Here is a 19,096-nt window from a genome sequence, read left to right as displayed (position 1 = left end):
TACAAAAGTCTCCAAGTCCTTTATTCAGGTTTACAGGATGTATGTGGTACATACAATTAACAGCATCACACCAGCTACAAGAAGTACTGTGTTGGAAGAGAAGTACTTCAAAACAAGTATCTGAGAGCACCAACATGAACACACACAGAACAGATACTACAAAATCACTTTGAAATGGTTCTTTAAAAAAAAAAATTGACAGCTAGGACTTCAGAACCAGGAGATTCTAAATGGGGCAGATCTAGTGCAATGGCACTGGTTTAAGAAGGCTACTACAGACACTGGAAAGTCAGCAAAACTGGAAGGGTGGGGAGGTAACTGGAAATGGTGTCATTTTTAATGGTTTGAAAAGGTCCTGGCAGTCTGAGCCAATACTTTCAGATCAAATTCTTGAGGTCTCCTGCAGGAATCCATGGAGAAACCTGTAAGTTACCTCTAAACTCTAAAATGAAAAGGAGACTGTTCATGACACTCTGCATTATGAGTACCAATTAGTGGGCACTGACATGTCAGGAGGGTTAAACAAATGTGACTTCAAAGAGTTTAAAAGGGATGAGCCTGACAGAAAAATATTTGTTCATTATGACAGATCCAGGCCAATCCCTCCAGGTCACTGGGCTCCACACATCCATCTGTGTTCTCTAGAACTCATCCTTTTTAGTCAGATGCTCTACTTAAAAATAAACCCAAAATAAAAAAAAGACTGAACAACTCCATTCTGTACACATTCTCCATTTCCACAGTCCTTATTCTTCTGGCTCTAGACCTTCTCTTTTCGCTTTAATTTAGACACTTTCTTGACAGTTCCATTCTTGTTTAAGAGCTTCAGAACACGTTCCTTGTGATCCAAGACCTTCAGCATAGAGTCTCGGGCCTCACTGATCTGATCCATCACAAGTTTACACCTCTGCATATTCCCCTGAAATACACACACCACTGTCATTAAGAGCAGAACTCTCAGTCATTTCCAAGTCTGTAAGTCACCTTGGAATAATCACACTTGAAATACACTAACATTTTTTCCCCCTTGGTAGTTCTTACTAACTGCACCATAGGCAGCAATAGAGTGAGTGTGTAATTAAGGGTAAAGTAGATATACTGAGCCATCAACTTTTACCTGTATCAGTTCATTTATTCGATGTAAGTCATCATCAGTTGCTGCCTTTTTCTTGGGGATTATCCCTTCCTGCAGAGAGGTGAGGCGCTCATACACGTCATGCTCCAGGTTAGTCTAGAAGACATGAGACCATAGTGAGAATGCCCATCACTAGAATGCACAACATTCCTCCATATTAAGAAAATTATACACAAACAAGTGAGGCTATTCTGCTCCTCCCTCAGCTACGCATGTTGCTTATTCATGAGATGGAGCCTTTGAAGTAGAGTGGTGTTATTCTTCGTACTAACATCCTATAAAAGAATTGCTCCACTTCTGAAAGAGCATGGATCCTAACCAGTGCTGTCTAGAATGCGGAGATGCACTCTGACCCTTGCCCCTGAAACAGATACTTTGAAGAATTCAGAGAAGTACAAATTGCATCCCCACATCTGAATCCAGAGCAGCCCTGAACCTTCTGAAATGCAGAGCTGCTTCCCTTATTTCCCTCAATACTATTCTGGGAATGCAGAGGTTTGGGGGAGTTTGATGCTAGAATGCAGAGCACCTACCTCACCCCAACCCCAAAAGAGAAACATCCAAGAATGCAGAGCAGTGCTGCCTCGTATCAGCAGCACCATCCTAAACAGACACGTCTTCAGACCTGTGCATCAGAGAGAGGGAGTTGCCAGTTTTGAGCATCTGAACAGAATGCATCAGCTCTTATGTCTGAATCCAAACCTCCACTTCCTTGAAGTTCAGAACCACATGCAACACATTCCTGATAACTGGAGAGCATATGGCCAGCTCCCTACAGACCAAACGGTGAGATACTCCAGTGACTGATGTGTTTTTCTAATTCGTGATGCTTTCAAAAGAGCTAATGTTCATCTAGGAGTACTCCTACTTTCCCCATGTTGTAGGACGCTCAACTGGTAAGCCCCATTCACTTACCAACTGCAGTAACTGTGCTGCGCAGAGATGGACTTTCCAACCTTGCGCACGGCAGGATACTCCTTTCTGATTGGCAATCTCCTGCAGCATAGCCTTCTTCTCTTCTAAAACCAAAGAACACAAACTTGATGTGTCTAACGTAGAAACAAAGGACAGTTATGATACTGTAAGATTTTTTTCCCTTCACATGCTCCAGTAAGAACTGAACACAGGTCAGTTGGTCAGGACAGCAATATTCACTCATGTAGCAGATATCTCAAGATCTCACACATACGTAGAGGTAGGGGCAGCAGAACCGGGTGGGGGGGGTGACAGGACAATAGTAAGGGTTAGTGCTCCCACTATGGACATAGTGTGGAGGCTGGTCTATGTTTCTGCCTCTACAACATTTCCTCTGTACCTGCAGAGGAGAAGACAGGGCAGCCCAGCCCTGCTCCTCCTCTGGTCCAACTCCCTCAGCGCTTGGGAGAGGAGGCAGCTGGAGTGGGGAAGGGGCAGAATCATAATTCTGGGGCTGGGGGAAGACTGCTTTCTCTTCAGGGCAGGAGCCAGTTGTGTAAAAGCAGCAGCCAGGGGAGGGAGCTGGACAGACAACTGCTCTGGGTGCCTGCCCAGACTGTGCTGCTTCCTCAGCCTGCCATCTCCCAGGCCAAGATGAGTGCCTACCCCACCACCTTTCCTCACTCCCGCCGCTCTCTGAGTCCCTCTGTGCCCCAGGCTCCTCAGCACACACCCCGAGGCCCAAACCTCAGTCCACCCATTCAATGCAAACTTCTCCTGCCTCCCTGTGGAGGGGCTGCACGTCTGGACAGACATACAGAGAGAGAGGAAAAAATTCAGTGTTGATTTTTCCTGTCTTGAAACTGCAGACCTCAAAGACCTGTGTGGAGACTGAAGATTTGTCTCACACCTGTCCACAGGTACAAGTCTGCTCCTCTTATGGACGTGCTTATACAGCAGCTACAAACATAATCAGATATACACTGGCCTCAAAATCCCTTGGATAGTCAGTCTCTAGTTCCCTAAGGTTAGAGATAGATGCTAAAAACGGAAACATTGGTCAGTTGACAAATCTAGTTATTCTGAAGCCAAGAGTACGGTAGTTTTCCTTTAACTCTGCATGTTTATTTGCTGATCAGCAAAGCATGCATGTCAGAATGCTGCAGTGTACATCTACTTTTAGCAGATTTTCAGTAGTAGGTTTCTCCTGTTGCTGACAGAACATATTGTTCAACAGACACATGCCAAAACAGTTTTTTATCATTTGTAATATTACTCCTAAGGGCATTCTGCGCCAAAAAATATTTTAAGATTCTGCAAATTTTATTTGTCAAATAAATGTGGAGGCTCCAGCATGGCATTGGGGAGCACAGGCCACTGGCTGCACAGAGGTGGGAGATCACTGTGTAGCTCCCCCCAGGACACGGACTCAGTGGTGAGGCTGCATCCAACCCTGACACAGCGCAAGGACCAGGCCTGCCCCAGAAACACCCTAGGGTCCTGCCCCTCTGTGCCAGGTGCACCAGCTGTGGGCAGGCAGGCTCAGCAAGGCAGGATCCAAGCGTGGAAGGGCTTAGTGTGGGGAGATCCAGGTGTGGGTTGAAAGGGTTCTGTGTGGGGCAATCTGGGTGCAGGTGGCTCAATGGGCGATCCAGGCACGGGGGTATCTAAATGCACAGGGGCTTGTTGGGGGGTTCTGGGTGCAATGGTAATAGGACTCTGCAGGGGAAACCAGGTGAAGGTGGTTGGGGCTCAGCAACAGAGGGTGTGGATGTGGGGGGCTCAATGGGGTGGGGATCCAGGTGCAGCAGGTTGGGGATCGGAAGGGTGGGGATCTTGGTGCGGGTGGCTCGTTGGGGTGGTCCAGGTGCAGGGGGAGTGAGGTTTGTCAGGGAGGTTCTGGGTGCAGGGGTGTGGTGAGGCTCAGCAGGAGGGTCTGGATGCATGGGGATTGGGCAGATGGGGGAGCAGCTCCCTGTACAGTGATCCCTCCCCCTTCAGCTGAGGTGCAATGGGTGCAGGAAGTGGGGGGAGGAGAGTTTGAAAAGCTTCCTATAGCCAAGGGAGAACTCTGGAGTGGGTCTGACATGGCCCTAGATGCCATGCAGGGAAAGAGGAAGTCCCATCCTCCCCAGCCCAGCTGGGACTAGGAGCTGAGCCAGGTGCAGGGTAGGAGCCACCAGCTGGGTCTTCCCCAGTCCCTCCCCCTGTCCCACAGTGATTTACCTCTCTGCTAGCTGGGTAGGGTCGTATGACTGCCCTTGTGGATTCCCTTTGCTTCCCTGTCAGAAAGCTATTGCTCTGCAGGGAAGCAAAGAAATCTGTGGGGACATATATTCTGCGCATGCGCAGTGGCACAGAATTTCCCCAGAAGTATAATATGCTGGTTACTCTTGGTGTGTATTACTTCCCTCTGGTGGGTGGAAGGTCAGGCCTGTTTAAGTGTGACTGCCTCCCTCTACTGTCAGGAGGTCTGACAAGAGATAGCATCATTGCTAGCTAGTAGAAGTTTTCCTTTAGTTCACAAGATGAACATATCTGAACAAGAAACAAGTTCTATTTGCCACACTACAGTTACTTAACTCCTTTGTCTATATGACTACAACCATTCAAAAGACAACTGTTACCAGCATTATGCATGGGCAACAGGAAATTCCATAAAAAGTAAACTGACCTTTCACTCTGACATCACTGTATCTCTGAAAGTGGTGATAGGCAGCTTTCCAGGGGTTGCGATAGTGACGGAGCAGTGTGATAGGGGGTCTTGGACGCACAGGGACGTACCTGACACCTTCTTCATCTAAGAAAGAGCCAAGAGAAACAATTGTGACCTGTTAAAGAATGTCTGCAGTTTCAACTAGAAGAGACTGGCATAATCCAGTGATTTAAGCAGAAGACCAGGAAGCAGCTCAGGTGCCAATTCCCCATGGGATTGAATGAGTCACTTAACATTTTACAGGTGGTGAAACTGAGATGGAGCCTGTGAGAAACAGACATTTTGAAAACCACAATGGAAGGGCTAACTATTGATTCATAGCTCAGGTTTCTTTAACAGAAGTCTCATTATTGTAGAGGCAGGGAACAAAGGACTCTAATTTGGTGGAAAAGAGAAGAGCAGATATTTGAGCAGAGAAAGCAGTTACCATCAGAGACGCCATTACCTATGTACTCTTTTGGAGGAGACTTGCGCTTCTCTGCTTTCACCAGCAGACTTTTGGCAGTGGATTTCTCATCATCAGTGCTATTAGTCTCCATCATGTCGCCTTCCTCTGTGGAGATTACATGCTGCTGCTTCCGGGGTTTTTTCCTTGGGGAGGCACCAGGTGGCAAGTCGTTCGGGGGCATGGAAAGGTTGTTGGCCAGCAATGCAAGAGATGGAGACATGGTATTTGTAGTCAACGGAGGAACTGCTAAGATAGAAACAGGAAGAGAAATGTTTAAGAGCCTGACAGCCACAAAGAGAGAGCAACTTTATGTCAGCTAGTGTGAAAGTGACAAGCTAATACTATCTAAGTGCCGTCACGGTGATACCTATCCTGAAAACAATTTCATGTCACTGGGGGAAAGAAGAGGTAATAGAACAGAACGTACTAGCTGTCCAAGGAAAAGGAACTTTAATGTTATTTGCATGGTGAAGGAAGAAATCTATGTTTAAGGGTTTTTATATCAGTTTTGTATGATTGAAGTCGGATTTTACTGCTCTGCTGCTACCTCAGTCTCACATCCTCCCCAGACATATGGGGTAGCCAAACAATTGTACAAGAAAATCCAAGGAAGTAGGCTCAACTTTTAAATGGAAGGGTTCAGTGGCCGCTCTGCAAACTCTTACATTTAAGATGGACAGTTCATAGTCACTGGCATTACAATGCTCTCCCCTGCTATGACTAAAACTGATCTCAAACCCATTTATCTAGAAAGATTCCTTGCTTAGGGATCAACAGGACTCATTTTCCATTCCAGTTGTCACTGGGACATCAGAACTTCATACCCATTCATGTCACTGAAAATAAGATTCAAACAAGTTTGTAGACTCTGGACTTACACTGAAATAAAAACAGGAACAAGATAATCTTTAGGAATTATTTAAAATTACTCTGACAGCAACCATATGATTGGCATGCTGTACCACTGTCCAAGGGAGTTTCAGGTTGGCTTTGGTGAAGCCCTTACCATCACTCCCCAAAAAAGGAGTGACTGCAGTTACTTTAATCAGAAGCCTACCTGAGACTGGTCGCATTATGTCCATAGGTTCCACTTCCTCTTTGATTTTTATCTCTGGTGCTGGGGGTCCCAATACTGTGGAGAGGGCCCCACTCATAGTGGATGGAGGTGGAGGAGCAGCTATAATTGTGTTCGAAGTGGCTGGAGCAGCTGAAACTGCTCCTGGAATGGTTGACAGAGGTGCTGTCGGCTGAGAAGGTGGACTAGCTGCTGCAATAATTGTTGGAATGGCAGATGGAGGCTGCTGAGAGGTAGGTGGGACTGCAATGGTGGGCTGCTCGCTGGTTTGATTGGACACTGCCTCCACAGACACAGTGACTGGAGTAGCCATAGAGACATGGATTTCTGGTTTAGGCTTGGCACTAAAACATAAAAACTAGTATTAGTTTAATCCACTCAACATCTTAAGTGCTGCTGCCATGACTTTCTACCGCAGACAAGGCCTGTAAAGTTAATGAACTGGGCTTTGGAGCTAGCTCCTTCAGAAAACCCATTTTTTTTCCTGCCCCAGTACATGATGTTTACCTCAGTAATGTGGAATACTTTGTGGAATGTTTACCTCACAATGTTCATCCCTAACTCAGTGACAGCCAGATAGTTTACACTGATCTCACAAGTGATTAGGAGATTGATTTCTTGTGCTCTTTCTTAGAAGTAAGATAGGTTTTGGTATCATTCTCCTTCCCATAGTATAAGAACATAAGAATGGCTATACTGGGTCAGACCAAAGGTCCATATAGCTCAGTATCCTGTCTTCTGACAGTGGCCAATGCCAGGTGCCCCGGAGGGAATGTACAGAAGAGGTAATCATGAAGTGATCCATCCCCTGTCGCCCATTCCCAGCTTCTGACAAACAGAGGCTAGGGATACCATCCCTGCTAATAGCCATTGATATATATTTAGCAAACTCATGACTAGGTCTAAATTAAAAAAAAAAAAATCTATGGCAGGGGAGGTGATGGAAAGAGGTGATACACGTTCTTCTCTGATCTGGATCATGAAATTGGCAAGGCGGTTCTCTCTGAACCCTCTGCAGCATTCATTTCCAGGCATTGTGAACTACGAGCTCTCAGACCTTTGCTTTACTTTTAGACAGAATGCCAGGAATTTTTTTCGTTGTGCATTATCAGTGGTGATTGCTGAGCCTGTCTTCTATAAGCATAATGATACCAACACTAGTCAGCTCCCTTCAGCAGGGAGCTAACAGATACTTATCTGGCTAGCCAAATGGAAAACACTTTAGTATCTGTGAAGAATGAATTTTCTATTCATCAAACCCAAACAGAAATATTATGAAGCCCTTCCTTTTAAATAAACATTTGAGGAAACAATCCATCTTAAAATAATTAACTCGCAGTGCTCTAAAAGGGTAAATGCAATAAGATACTGATCTGATAATGAGATCTTTTAAGGCAGGGGTGGCCAACCTGAGCCTGAGAAGGACCCAGAATTTACCAATGTACACTGCAAAGAGCCACAGTAATATGTCAGCAGCCCCGCCAATCAGCACCTCCCCCTCCCTCCCTGCACCTCCTGATCAGCTGTTTCAGGTGCATGAGGCTCTGGGGGCGGGAGGAGGAGGAGCGAGGGCATGGCAGGCTCAGGGGAGGGGGCAGGAAGGGGTGGAGTGGGGGCAGGGCCTGTGACAGAGCCAGGGGTTGAGCAGTGAGCACCACCTGGCCCATTGGAAAGTTGACGCCTGTGGCTCCAGCCCCAGAGTCGCTGCCTATACAAGGAGCCGCATATTAACTTCTGAAGAGCTGCATGTGGCTCTGGAGCCACAGGTTGGTCACCCCTGTTTTAAGGGATTAGGATCTTGTGCCAATTACAGAACAATTACAGTAGTTAAAAATACAACTCTGGTGTAATACAATCATTCCTTTATGTTTCTATTTTACTTCACATTGAATTTGTGTCATGTTTACATGACATCTTTGACACACCCTTCTCTCCTTAACCTAAATTCAGTTGGCTTTGATCCATTATACAGGACGTGCTGTCATGCAGAATTTGCTGTCTGAAATCCTTACCCAGCAGGTCTGGGTGATCCAGATGTGCTTCGCATAGAGCTCTCCACACGGGTGCTAGCTACTTCAGAAGGCTGAGGGGGGATCAGACTTTTCCGGACTGCCAGTCTGGAAGACACAGATAAGCTTGGAACTGCTGCCGCTCAGGTACGTTGCCCTTAGAAACCTGAACGCCAATGAAGGCAGAAGAAAGACTGTATCTCTTGCTGCCACAAGTGGAATAGGTTTTGTCTTCCTGTGCTAGTTGCATTGCACTCCTAAGGTGGTGATGGATTAATAAACTTGTGAGCAGATAAACAGGATTCGCTTCTAGTATTTCTTCAAACAAGGCTTCATATTTTATTTCCCTGAAAGGGTAAGTCCAAGCTATCAGTCTGCTCTCACCCAATTTGAGGACTTCTCCACAGAGCGCCAAGGATCCTTAACAATTTTACTTTCAGCTTGCCCACCATGACTGTGTTGAGACCACCAGCCTCCAACTATGTAGAATGGGCTATCTACCAGCACTGGGTGGTGCCAGCCATTCTTCCATTACTGTCCCAAGGCTCAGCAACCACCCTGACCTGAGAGGGCTCTCAGCTATGAGCTTACGAAGCAGAATTCTGCAGGCTGAATGTGCATTTATCACAGGGCAGCATAATGCTATATTGGTCAACTAGTGAGTCTGGCAAACACAAGAGTCTATCACTATAAAATACTTGAATATTCCCATAAGGTTTAATTCTGAGACTATCCAACCCCACACAAAAAAAACCCACAGACCATTCTAGGAAACAACAGATCTTTAAATGTGACCTACATAGAAAGACAAAATTGGGCTACTGACCCCCTTTTTTTTGTTTGATTTATATTTTAAAAAAGCATGACATTTCTCTGTTTTATAAAAACATTAAGAACGGCCATATTGGGTCAGACCAATGGTCCACCTAGCCCCGTATCCTGTCTTCCAACCGTGGCCAATGCCAGGTGCTTCAGAGGGAATGAACAGAACAGGTAATCATCAAGTCGCCCATTCCCAGCTTCTGGCAAAAGTTGAAGGCTAGGGACACTTCAAGAGCATGGTTTTTCATCCCTGCCCATCCTGGCTGATAACAATTGATGGACCTATGCTAAGACTTACAAACTGATGAGTGAATCACACACCTCATTTGGAACCAGAAGTATGCAACCCCCCACCCCCAAAAGGAAAAAAAAAAAAGGGCAAATATGTTAAACGTAAACTACAACAAAATAAAGAGAGAGCAGCCTTTTTCTTCATAGTAAAGTTTCAAAGCTGTATTAAGTCAATGTTCAGTTGTAAATTTTGGAAAGAACAACCATAATGTTTTGTCCAGAGTTACGAACAACCTCCATTCCCAAGCTGTTTACAACTTTGAGGTTCTACTGTACTTCCTTTTGTTTGTTTTAAACCTGCTGTCTATTAATTTCATTTGGTGACCCTTAGTTTTTGTGTTATGAGGAGTAAATAACACTTCCTTATTTACTTTCTCCACACTAGTATGATTTTATAGACCTCGATCATATCTCCCTTTAGTCATCTCTTTTCCAAGCTGAAAAGTCCCAATATTAATAATCTCTCCTCATGTGGAAGCTGTTCCATAGCCCTAATAAATTTTGTTGTCCTTTTCTGTACCTATTCCAATTCCAATATATTTTTTTGAGATGGGGCGACTAGATCCACACGCAGTATTCAAGATGTGGGTGTACCATGGATTTATATAGAGATAATATGATCTTTTTCTGTCTTATTATCTATCCCTTTCCTAATGATTCTCAACATTCTGGTTTTTTTGACTGCTGCTGCACATTGAGTGGATGGTTTCAGAGAACTATCCACAATGACTCCCAAGATCTCTTTCTTGAATGGTAACAGCTAATCTAAACCCCATCGTTTTATATGTATAGTTAGGATTAAGTTTTCCAATGTGCATTACTTTGCATTTGACCTTAAATATCAAGTATGTCAAGTCTAGTGTTGGAGGACTCATTGGAAGTCTCAAAAGTTGAAGGCAAAATGTTCAGCCCTCAATGAGTTATTGAATCTAAGAGTTCTTCCCTTACCTATTTATTCAAGCATTTGAATTAAGCAGGAGTTTTAAACAGTCTAAGTTAAAGCTATGTTCCTCTCTTTGCTAATCAGGTTTCACTTTCATGTCATTTGTGTGTTACAATCTTAGTAGCATTCGTCCATAAAGTGTTCCAGTAAGAACAGGGCAGACAAAACCTGAATTTTAAAAAACTTTTTTTTAAAACATGAAGCAGAAAGAAAGTGCTCAAATATTTAGTTTCCCCTTGCAGGTCACATTTCAAGCTGGAGTCAAATTGTCCTATCTATCCCATTAGTGACAACAGGTATGACTCAGTCATCTGCTCTAAAACAGGATAGACAAAAATGTAGCCTGGATGAAGTGTGTATTTCAAAGAGATGGGCATCTTACTTGCATCCTGCACTGGTTAAATTTTCCACCCTCACTGAAGCACAGGTGTTTCCTCTATTTGGGCTAGATGACTGGTGCCTAACACTATTACACAGGAGGGCCCCATCAACCTAAGCACAACTGTGTGTGGGCCAAACAGATTCTACATATTTTAATAGGATTTAAAGTCACCTGTATTGATTTATATTTTAAGTTCAGCTTGTTTTGTATTTATTTAGATAGGTTGTTTCTATGTACAGTATTGTCTATTTACACGCTGTGTAAACTACAATGATGTGAACATGATGACCAAACGCTAAGGACTTGGTCATTAGCATATTGCACGGGAGCAGGCCGCAGGTCTTACGAAATGCTCTGGTGGGCCGTCTACAGCCTGCAGGTTGGGCACCCCTGGACTAGCCCAAGCAGAAGAGCCATTACATGCCAAATCAAGTCCTACTCACCCATCTGTGGCGGGTTTCTTCCGGAGGATGCTTGGGCGTGGGGATGAGCCCTGGGCTGGTGCACTGGCGCTGGCGCTCTGGCTGTGAGTTTGTACCACTGTGGTTGCTGCTGGAGCTGCACTGAATGTGTTGCTAATAGGATTGGCCACAATGGTGGCTCCGTCTGCCAAGACCACTGCTGGGAAGGACAAAAGGGACACGAAAGTAAAGGAGGAAGAGACAGAACAGAACAAAGAGAAAATGGGAAAAGCAGCAGTTATTAAAAGAAACACTTGATGGGAAAGTAGGTATTCATATACTTGCTCCCCAAGCTCTCTCCTAGTTTTGAAGCGTAGTGCTGTACAAAGCAATTTAATAACATCCTTCTCTAGGGGAGATGGAAGGCATCACCTGCCTAACCACTGTTGATAGGTAAGACTAGCATTCCAAGAGAAATGGAAGGGGCAGAGCTTGCCAGGGAAGAATGTATCACTATATGCATAAGAATTGCATGTCTGTGGCAATGCCTATTATTTGTAAATAAGGCACTGTCTCATAGTGCCGTGTCCTAATTTTCTGCTAGGTGTGTTTGGCCATCTCAGCTCACCATTGATTCATGACATTTAGACAGGTGAGAAGTAGACACTGGACAACATTTGCTTGCCAGCCAGCTCTGGGAGAGGCTAGAGTGATCTCTGAGATGCTAGATGCCTTTTCCTCAGAAAGTCTTCAGGATAGCTGGACTGACGTTTTTCCTCGCATAAGGGATTTTCCTGCGGTAGTCCAGGTGGTGAAAGTATTTTGCAGTCACTTTTCAAAGTGTGACTGTAACGGGTTTCATGTCTTGGGCAATTTATAGGCAACGTATCCTACCTGTGAGAACAGCTAGCCATTCCTGAGAAGAGTCATCCACGTGCAGAGAAGGTCTGTTAAGTTCTTCAGCTGCAGTGGCATTTCCAGCTTTAGTCATAACATCGTCAGACCAATACTAACTTAAAAAAACAAATCACTAAAATCTACTTGCAACCTGATCATGTAGTCTTGGCTCGTAAATAATGGAACAAAAACAAATCTATGGAGAGAGTGCATATTAGTGTATACAATGTCTGCTATTGTATTACCACTGTAGCTTTATAAAGGTTTGTACTATATAAATACTATTTCTCATCAGGGTGTGGCTTTCCAGAGAGTTAGACTAGCTAAAATACTTCAGTTGATCAAGAAGCTGGAGGTGAATTCAAGGCTCAGTTGCTCCCTTGAACTGAGCCCATACACAGCATGGACCTAGTTGGCTGAAGTTACCTGAAGTCTTTGTTTCTGTTTGTGGCTGCTGAGCATTGATTGGTGCAGGCTGGAGTCCCTGTGCGCCGATAGGTGCAGCTGGGTGGATCCCCTGTGCACCGATAGGTGCTGGCTGGATCCCCTGTGCACCGATAGGTGCTGGCTGGATCCCCTGGATGTGACGGGCATGAGATGCATCTACAGTCATCAGCTGCATGGGATTGAGGTGCACAGTGGAGGCCACTCCTACGCCAGTCTGAGCTGTGATGGCAGAGTTGGGGGCCTGAGCTGAAACTGAGAACAGTAACATGAACATTGATTATTTCCACCCCAATAGACTACTTCATTTTCCTATGGTGCATAAAGAGGGGTTCTACACACTATTTGGATTTTTATTTAAGATGAAGCAATTTGCTTAACAGTCTGCAATCCCCTTGCTACTGCTGAAGATAACAGAATTTGAATAAGATTTTTCCTGTCACAAACTAACTCTCCAGACTGCTGAGAGCCATAAATTCAGATGCCTTAATTTTGCATTTACAATGTCTGTCTGTTGCTACAAGATACTATAACTTAATTGCAACACCAATTAGAAGGTGGGATACAACAGGAAGAAGGGAGCAAAGCCTGTGTTTTTGAAAGAATACTGTCAAGTTGTTCTTTAACTCACAAGTTTAAAAATTAGCTGTTGGAATCCTGCAACTGAAATCTGTATACTACCCCTGACAGTTTGGTCTCTACTTTTGCCACTGACATGTCACTGAAGAGTCCTTTGAGTGTCAAGACACAAAATGTTTTCATTTTTTGAAAAAAGAAAAGAATAGCACAGAAGCATTTATTTTAAAAACACAGGCTTGCAAACTGGTAACAGTAGATCAAGTTTTGAGCCTACTAATATAAATTAAAAAAGAAAAATATCTGTGATAGTTTACAAAAGAAGAGAGAGGAATAGAATCCAAGTGTGGAAAGCTTTTAAAATATAGCCTAATTTAAATTTTCTCTAATCCTAAATCCTTTACACTACAACTGGGTGAACTGGTTTGTTCTTAAGCCGAACCCATTATCCAACACCCGCAATGCAGTGGAATTTAACCATTATGCAGAATGGTGCTCCAAAATATAAGCTTTCTTTTTAAAGAGAGATATATTTGTAGCCCTCATGATTGCGATGTTAACCATGATGACAAGAACTGACCTAATGTTGTATTTTTGAGTCTGCACCTGCTTGAATCAATAGTCAGACAGATGTGAACTGCCCCATTCTCCTGAATGAAATGTTAACTCTGAAGCCTGAACCCTAATTTATACAGTTAACTTTCACTACTGATCATTTCATGAAAAAGAGCCCACTAATGTACTTATCTCACCATTCTAAAATGCCTCCTCAAGGTGTCAAACACCCCTGCTGTAAAAGGGCTCCAGATTCTCACATTGCATCTCACCTTCCATGATGCATTTATATATTGTTAACAATACATAAATGTAACAGCACACTGAAAACTGGAAGTGGGGGACAGTGAACAGCATATTGAAGTAATATCACAATAAATAACCCAGGGGCTACTGTACTGAGTTTAGTGACATCTTAGGCCAGAACAACTCCCAGTTATGGGGACCCACAACTTCATCAGCAAAACTGTGTATGTTTGTAAGGTAAAAGCAGTGGGAATATTACAAAATTAAATTGGCTTATCAGAACATGGAGGATGGGAGACCCGCCAAAGAGATTTGGGTCTGCATAAACACCCAAACTCGTTTAGCAGAATCTCTGTGAACCAGTACCCTGAACTGCACTGAACACTTGTACCAGTCAGGCCTAGCATACACTTATTGCTACTCCAAGACTGCTCTAAAAGTCACTTGCATGGCAACTCCTTACCAGGGTATTGGCGGATGGTGGACACAGAGCTGGTGATGGGGGTATAAGTGTGTGCAGCCAAAGGGTAGGCAGAAGGCGGGTACGTTGGTAAGAAGTACTGGAATTGGACTGGCATCGACTGCCTACAGATAAGATACAGCAAGTGTCAGACAAATCATTACAACTTGCATCCACCTCTTCAACCCAAGTGCTCAGACCACTCTCTAATCTTTGCAACCTCCCTCAGCAAGAGTATCAACTAGCCTCGACTATTCTAGAGATCCTTTTCAGCTAGCTAAATTCAGAAACCTCAGACACCCTTAAGTGTTAGCTATCATGTCAATTCATGCATATGATAAACCTCTAGCAGAGAAGCAGCCAGGAGCTCTACTTAAAGAATTCTTTCCCACCTACCGGTTGTCACTTCTTGTTTCCATGGCAACTGGGTTTGGAGACGCTCGGTGTCCAGGTATGGGAATGAGATTACTCCTCTCTGATGTATAATCAGACTGGATTCGAGGAGAAGTATGCGTGATTTGCTGAGGAACCACTTTAGCTGCATAATGAAAAACAAGTAGCCAACTAACAGCCAAAACGAAGAAGAGAGCAGATGCAGAAAAGGAGAGTTTGAAATCCAGATGATTAAACTTTCTTCTCCTCAGTGAAAATGAACAAGTCTTTTTATTTCACTAACAGGGCAGAATCAGAGAAGGAATGGAAACTCTTATTCATTTGTAATGTGTGCCCCTTGGGCTCTAAGTGGACATATAAAATACACAATATCAAATTAAGTGACCTCAATCCCTGAATAATCTTAACTCTCCATGATCAATTTACTCCTTCATTGAGGAAGACACATTTATATTCCTTAGTAGGTATATCCTCAATACATCATACTACATGGTATGGAGTTCCAGGAGGCTCAAGTTTGTTTGGAATAAAGACTCATGTGAGGAGGCCAATAGTTAACTAGACTAACCAAGTGCTTCCAGAACTCTCCCTGCATCATTTAAAAATATATTAGGGCTCATTAAATCTACTTGTTTGTTTCTCCCAACTTGGATTGATTTTTTTGTTATTTCTCTTGTTTAATGTGCTAGTAATATATAGCTGCCCCAGACCATCCTGGATGAATGAGTAAAGAGATGTCAGCTGAATTACACCCATTCCATCAGAAGCTGTAATCACTCACCAACTGGGATGTTTGAGGTGGTCACAGCAGTGGCATGGGAAGAGTGAGAGGGCATTGTCATGGTGACAATTGTACTTGTAGGAGCTTGGGTATGAGACACAGAACCTGAAAGACAGAGAGTGACACTAGAGATTTCTATACAGCTGCATCACCCTAATATCCATATCCTAAACACAGAGAGAGAACTAGAGAACAAGCACCAGGAACTTTCTATCTAAGCATTTCCTCCCCCACGGACTTGCCAACAAAAACGGTTCACATCCTAACTAGGGACAGGATCTCTGATGACTGTTTGCAGATCGAAGATGTTCTGCCACCCCTTGTACCTCTCATCATCGTGGAGAAGGGATGCTCTCACTACTGAGCTGTGAATACTCACCAGCTGTGGTTGCTGAGGCAATAGTATTGGTTGCCAAAATGGGTGCCACGGTTGCTGCCGCCACCGGAGTACCAGTACTAAAAATGGTTTTCTAGAGAAAAGAAAGTTTCACAGCAAGAGAAATGTACAGATACATTTTACATTTTATTTGTTTTAAAATCATATTGTAGCTATTCCTCAGAGAACAGGACACCAGGTTTCTATCCTAACTTTGAACCCTGTTCATCACTTACTCTGGGTCATCAAGATGTGGTTCAAAGAAAGAAAAAAAACATGGGATAAGGCTGTAAAAACCAATTGTGGGCCACGATTTTCTCCCGACACACACCCTTTCCCCCCACAGCTGACTGCCCACACATACACCTGCCCCTTGTCCATACACCACTTGCACTGATCACACCAAAACCAAAGGTGAACAACTGTGGCCATAACTTTTGAACCAAAAAAAATCACAACTTTCTCACACCCTGAACTGTGGAAGAAACTACACTGATCTCATCTCATGGGATTTACCTGAGTCATGGTGTGGAGCTGCTGTTTTGGTGTACCTATGGCTGGGTGAGATGGCAGTGTGATCCGAGTTGCTGTGTCCCGTGGCTGCGCAGGACGCGGAATACTAATAGCTGCAGAAGGTGGGTGCTGCTGGAGAGACAGAGTGTGCCGACTGGGAAAAGAAAGAAAGGATGTTCAGAGAAGCAACCTTTATTTAATATCCAGACAGTTAAACAAGGCATACTGGCTCCCCCCATACTGGCAAGTAGGGACATCAGACTCCACTTGTCTTTTCTTTGAGGGCTACACTACTATCGAATCCACGTTAACACAATTTGCAGAAGTGACTGCTGTATAATTCTTATTCTGCATCTTCCATAGGTGGGAACACACAGATTCCTTAGTATCTAGAGATACCAACATGAGCAAAACAAGCTAATTGCAATTTCTAACCCTCCTCCCCACGAGATATTTTGAATAGTCCAACACTAATATGCCATTTTCTACAGCAACTTCTGCTAGAAGAGGATGGGACTGAATTAGCCAGGTGCTGCCCTGGCAGACCAGTAAACCCAATTCCTTGGGAAACAAATTGGTCAATGAGCTCCTGTTTAGCTGTTTATCTCTCTTGGAACAGAAAACAATATTTAGCATTTACAGTGTTTTTCCTTCACAGAGCTGCAAGCATTTCACAAAGATGGGTAAGCATTATTTTCCTTGTCTTACAGATGAACCCACTCAGACAAAGGTTAAGTGATGTGCCTAAAGTCACACAGCAAGTCACTGGCAGACCAGAGGAAAGAACCCATGTCTCCTGACTCACTCATGTGCTGTATCAATTGGACCTCAGCAGAGAAATCTCTTCAACTCCTATACAGTATTTCTGACATTCACAGGGGTATCAGCCTCCTCTACTCCCCTTCCTGCGGTCTATATGAATGTCAGGAATCTTGGGGTTCCCCAAGACACTTTCCTTATGTGTTTACCTCAGGATTGATTCCGTAGCATGTGCTGCTGTTGTAGTAATAACTGGAGACTGAGCTCTTGTGGTGGAACCTGGTGCTATTACAGCAGGAGGGATGGTGCTCGATGTCGTCACAGGAGGACGAGACTGTAAAGACAACAGAATAATAAAAGTAAGTCACAATGGTGCAAATGAGAAAGTATCTGGGAAATATTTTGATAAAGCCAAATTTCCTAGATCTCAGTATAAAATACTGGCACTTGGAGATGTTCCCAGTCTATAAAACTCTTTTGTGAACTCCTAAGAAGCTCTGGGCTGGTTTTCAGAGCAGAAGCATCAGAGGTAGTTGATGATCAAAAGCAGTTAATAGACCAGATATTATGGAAACTGTTCCAATGATTCAGCGCTTCCATATGCTATTAGAAAATATGTTTTTTATTTTGATGCTTTCCATTCATGACTACCAAACGTTATCTATACTATACACAGTTATGCAAATGTGGTTACATTTGAACATAACTATAAAAATATGCACAACATTATATGGAATCAGACATCCACATGAGCACGCACCCCTTCACCATCTCATTTTAAATATATATATTTCCTGGTCCAGTATTTAGCTTCTATCACCCTGATCAAACTGATTTAAAAGTCTGAGCATAAAGTAACAGCACAAACTCAAGCCAGGCCTTTTTGGACTTAAATAAAGTTTTCACGCACATCCAAAATTAGGACTCCTCCAGAATCTAATCAGTTTGTAGACAGTTTAAAGGTCTAATCTCCAGCTCATAGTTAGCCTACAAAAAAAGGCCTGTAAAGCTTTCTGAATGATGCTGCCAATGCCAGCTTCATAAGGCTGGGGTGTCTAAGTAACAAAAACAGAAGGGATGGTTGCCAATGGCAACAGCCCAGTAAATAAAGGCTGCTAATCTTACATTCTGGGTGGATTCCCCCTACAAGTCAGAAAGATCTCTGAATGAACAGTAATAGAGTGTCTGCAATACAGCATGATTGCCGCTTGCCTGGATTGGTTGATGAATGATGTGCTGAACAGCTGGCTGAGCTGTTGCTGCATTTGGCAACTGTGAAGCTGGCCTCAGAACTGTGGTTACTTTAGAGCTGGACATCACAGCAGCTGCTGCCGCACCTGAGGAACAAATCACGTGTGTTATTGCAAAACATATCAAAATGACTGAATTACCAATATACAGAGAGGCATGTAAAATTAAAAAGGTCATAAAGGAGTTTTTAAACTAAGGGCTGGGAGAAAGCCGATGGGTGCAGAGGAGCACGTGGTTCAAGCAGACACATCCCTTAGTGGATTTATTAAAGGGGATTCTCTATATCCTAGTAAAGAGGAGAGGACAGAAGTGGATAAACTACAAATGGGAATTGAAGAGAAACAGTCAAATGAAAAAGAGTCCCATTGATTTACATCACTTGAAGGCAGACAACTAAATACTGACAAATTTTGTAATTGCCTGTATACAGATACTAGAAGTCTAAATACTAAGATGTGTGAACTTGAGTGACTGGTATTAAATGAGGCTATTGATATAACAGGCATCACAGAAACTTGGTGAAATAATGATAATCAATTGGACACAGTAATACCCAGGGTACAAAATATACAGGAAAGACAGAGTAGGTTGTGCTGCTGGGGGAGGGCATTACATGTGAAAGAAAGTATACAGTCAAATATAGTAAAAATGTTAAACGAATCACACTGTAGAAATCTCTATGGACAGAAATTGCATGCTTGAATAGTT

General features: G+C 43.6%; 2 protein-coding genes across 17 annotated transcripts in view; one reads left to right on the top strand and one right to left on the bottom strand.

Moving 5' to 3' along the window:
* The window catches only part of SAP130 (Sin3A associated protein 130), a 36,075-nt gene continuing 16,979 nt past the window's right edge, over positions 1 to 19,096 (bottom strand). For 5 of the 16 annotated variants that reach the window (XM_073360127.2, XM_073360125.2, XM_073360131.2 and 2 more), the window contains 16 exons: positions 18,350 to 18,474; positions 17,347 to 17,471; positions 16,382 to 16,532; positions 15,869 to 15,959; positions 15,490 to 15,594; positions 14,712 to 14,853; positions 14,319 to 14,440; positions 12,461 to 12,733; positions 11,180 to 11,357; positions 8,302 to 8,406; positions 6,272 to 6,633; positions 5,212 to 5,460; positions 4,725 to 4,850; positions 2,051 to 2,184; positions 1,118 to 1,231; positions 1 to 919 (listed from right to left, as the gene is read on the bottom strand). In XM_073360127.2, coding sequence (XP_073216228.2) covers positions 761 to 919; positions 1,118 to 1,231; positions 2,051 to 2,184; positions 4,725 to 4,850; positions 5,212 to 5,460; positions 6,272 to 6,633; positions 8,302 to 8,406; positions 11,180 to 11,357; positions 12,461 to 12,733; positions 14,319 to 14,440; positions 14,712 to 14,853; positions 15,490 to 15,594; positions 15,869 to 15,959; positions 16,382 to 16,532; positions 17,347 to 17,471; positions 18,350 to 18,474 — 2,561 coding nt within the window. In that variant the 3' untranslated portion in view covers positions 1 to 760. The remainder of the gene's footprint in view (positions 920 to 1,117; positions 1,232 to 2,050; positions 2,185 to 4,724; positions 4,851 to 5,211; positions 5,461 to 6,271; positions 6,634 to 8,301; positions 8,407 to 11,179; positions 11,358 to 12,460; positions 12,734 to 14,318; positions 14,441 to 14,711; positions 14,854 to 15,489; positions 15,595 to 15,868; positions 15,960 to 16,381; positions 16,533 to 17,346; positions 17,472 to 18,349; positions 18,475 to 19,096) is intronic. The other 11 variants (XM_073360136.2, XM_073360133.2, XM_073360137.2 and 8 more) reach the window with 9 other exon arrangements.
* UGGT1 (UDP-glucose glycoprotein glucosyltransferase 1) overlaps positions 16,953 to 19,096 on the top strand; it is a 116,544-nt gene continuing 114,400 nt past the window's right edge. The window contains exon 1 of the mRNA XM_073360120.2: positions 16,953 to 17,496. The gene's annotated coding sequence lies outside the window, so the exon portion shown is untranslated. The remainder of the gene's footprint in view (positions 17,497 to 19,096) is intronic.

The sequence above is a fragment of the Lepidochelys kempii genome, chromosome 9, assembly GCF_965140285.1.
Source record: "Lepidochelys kempii isolate rLepKem1 chromosome 9, rLepKem1.hap1, whole genome shotgun sequence".
NCBI lineage: Eukaryota > Metazoa > Chordata > Testudines > Cheloniidae > Lepidochelys > Lepidochelys kempii.
Note: the sequence above shows the minus strand (reverse complement) of the source record. Positions and strands in the feature narration are given on the sequence as shown.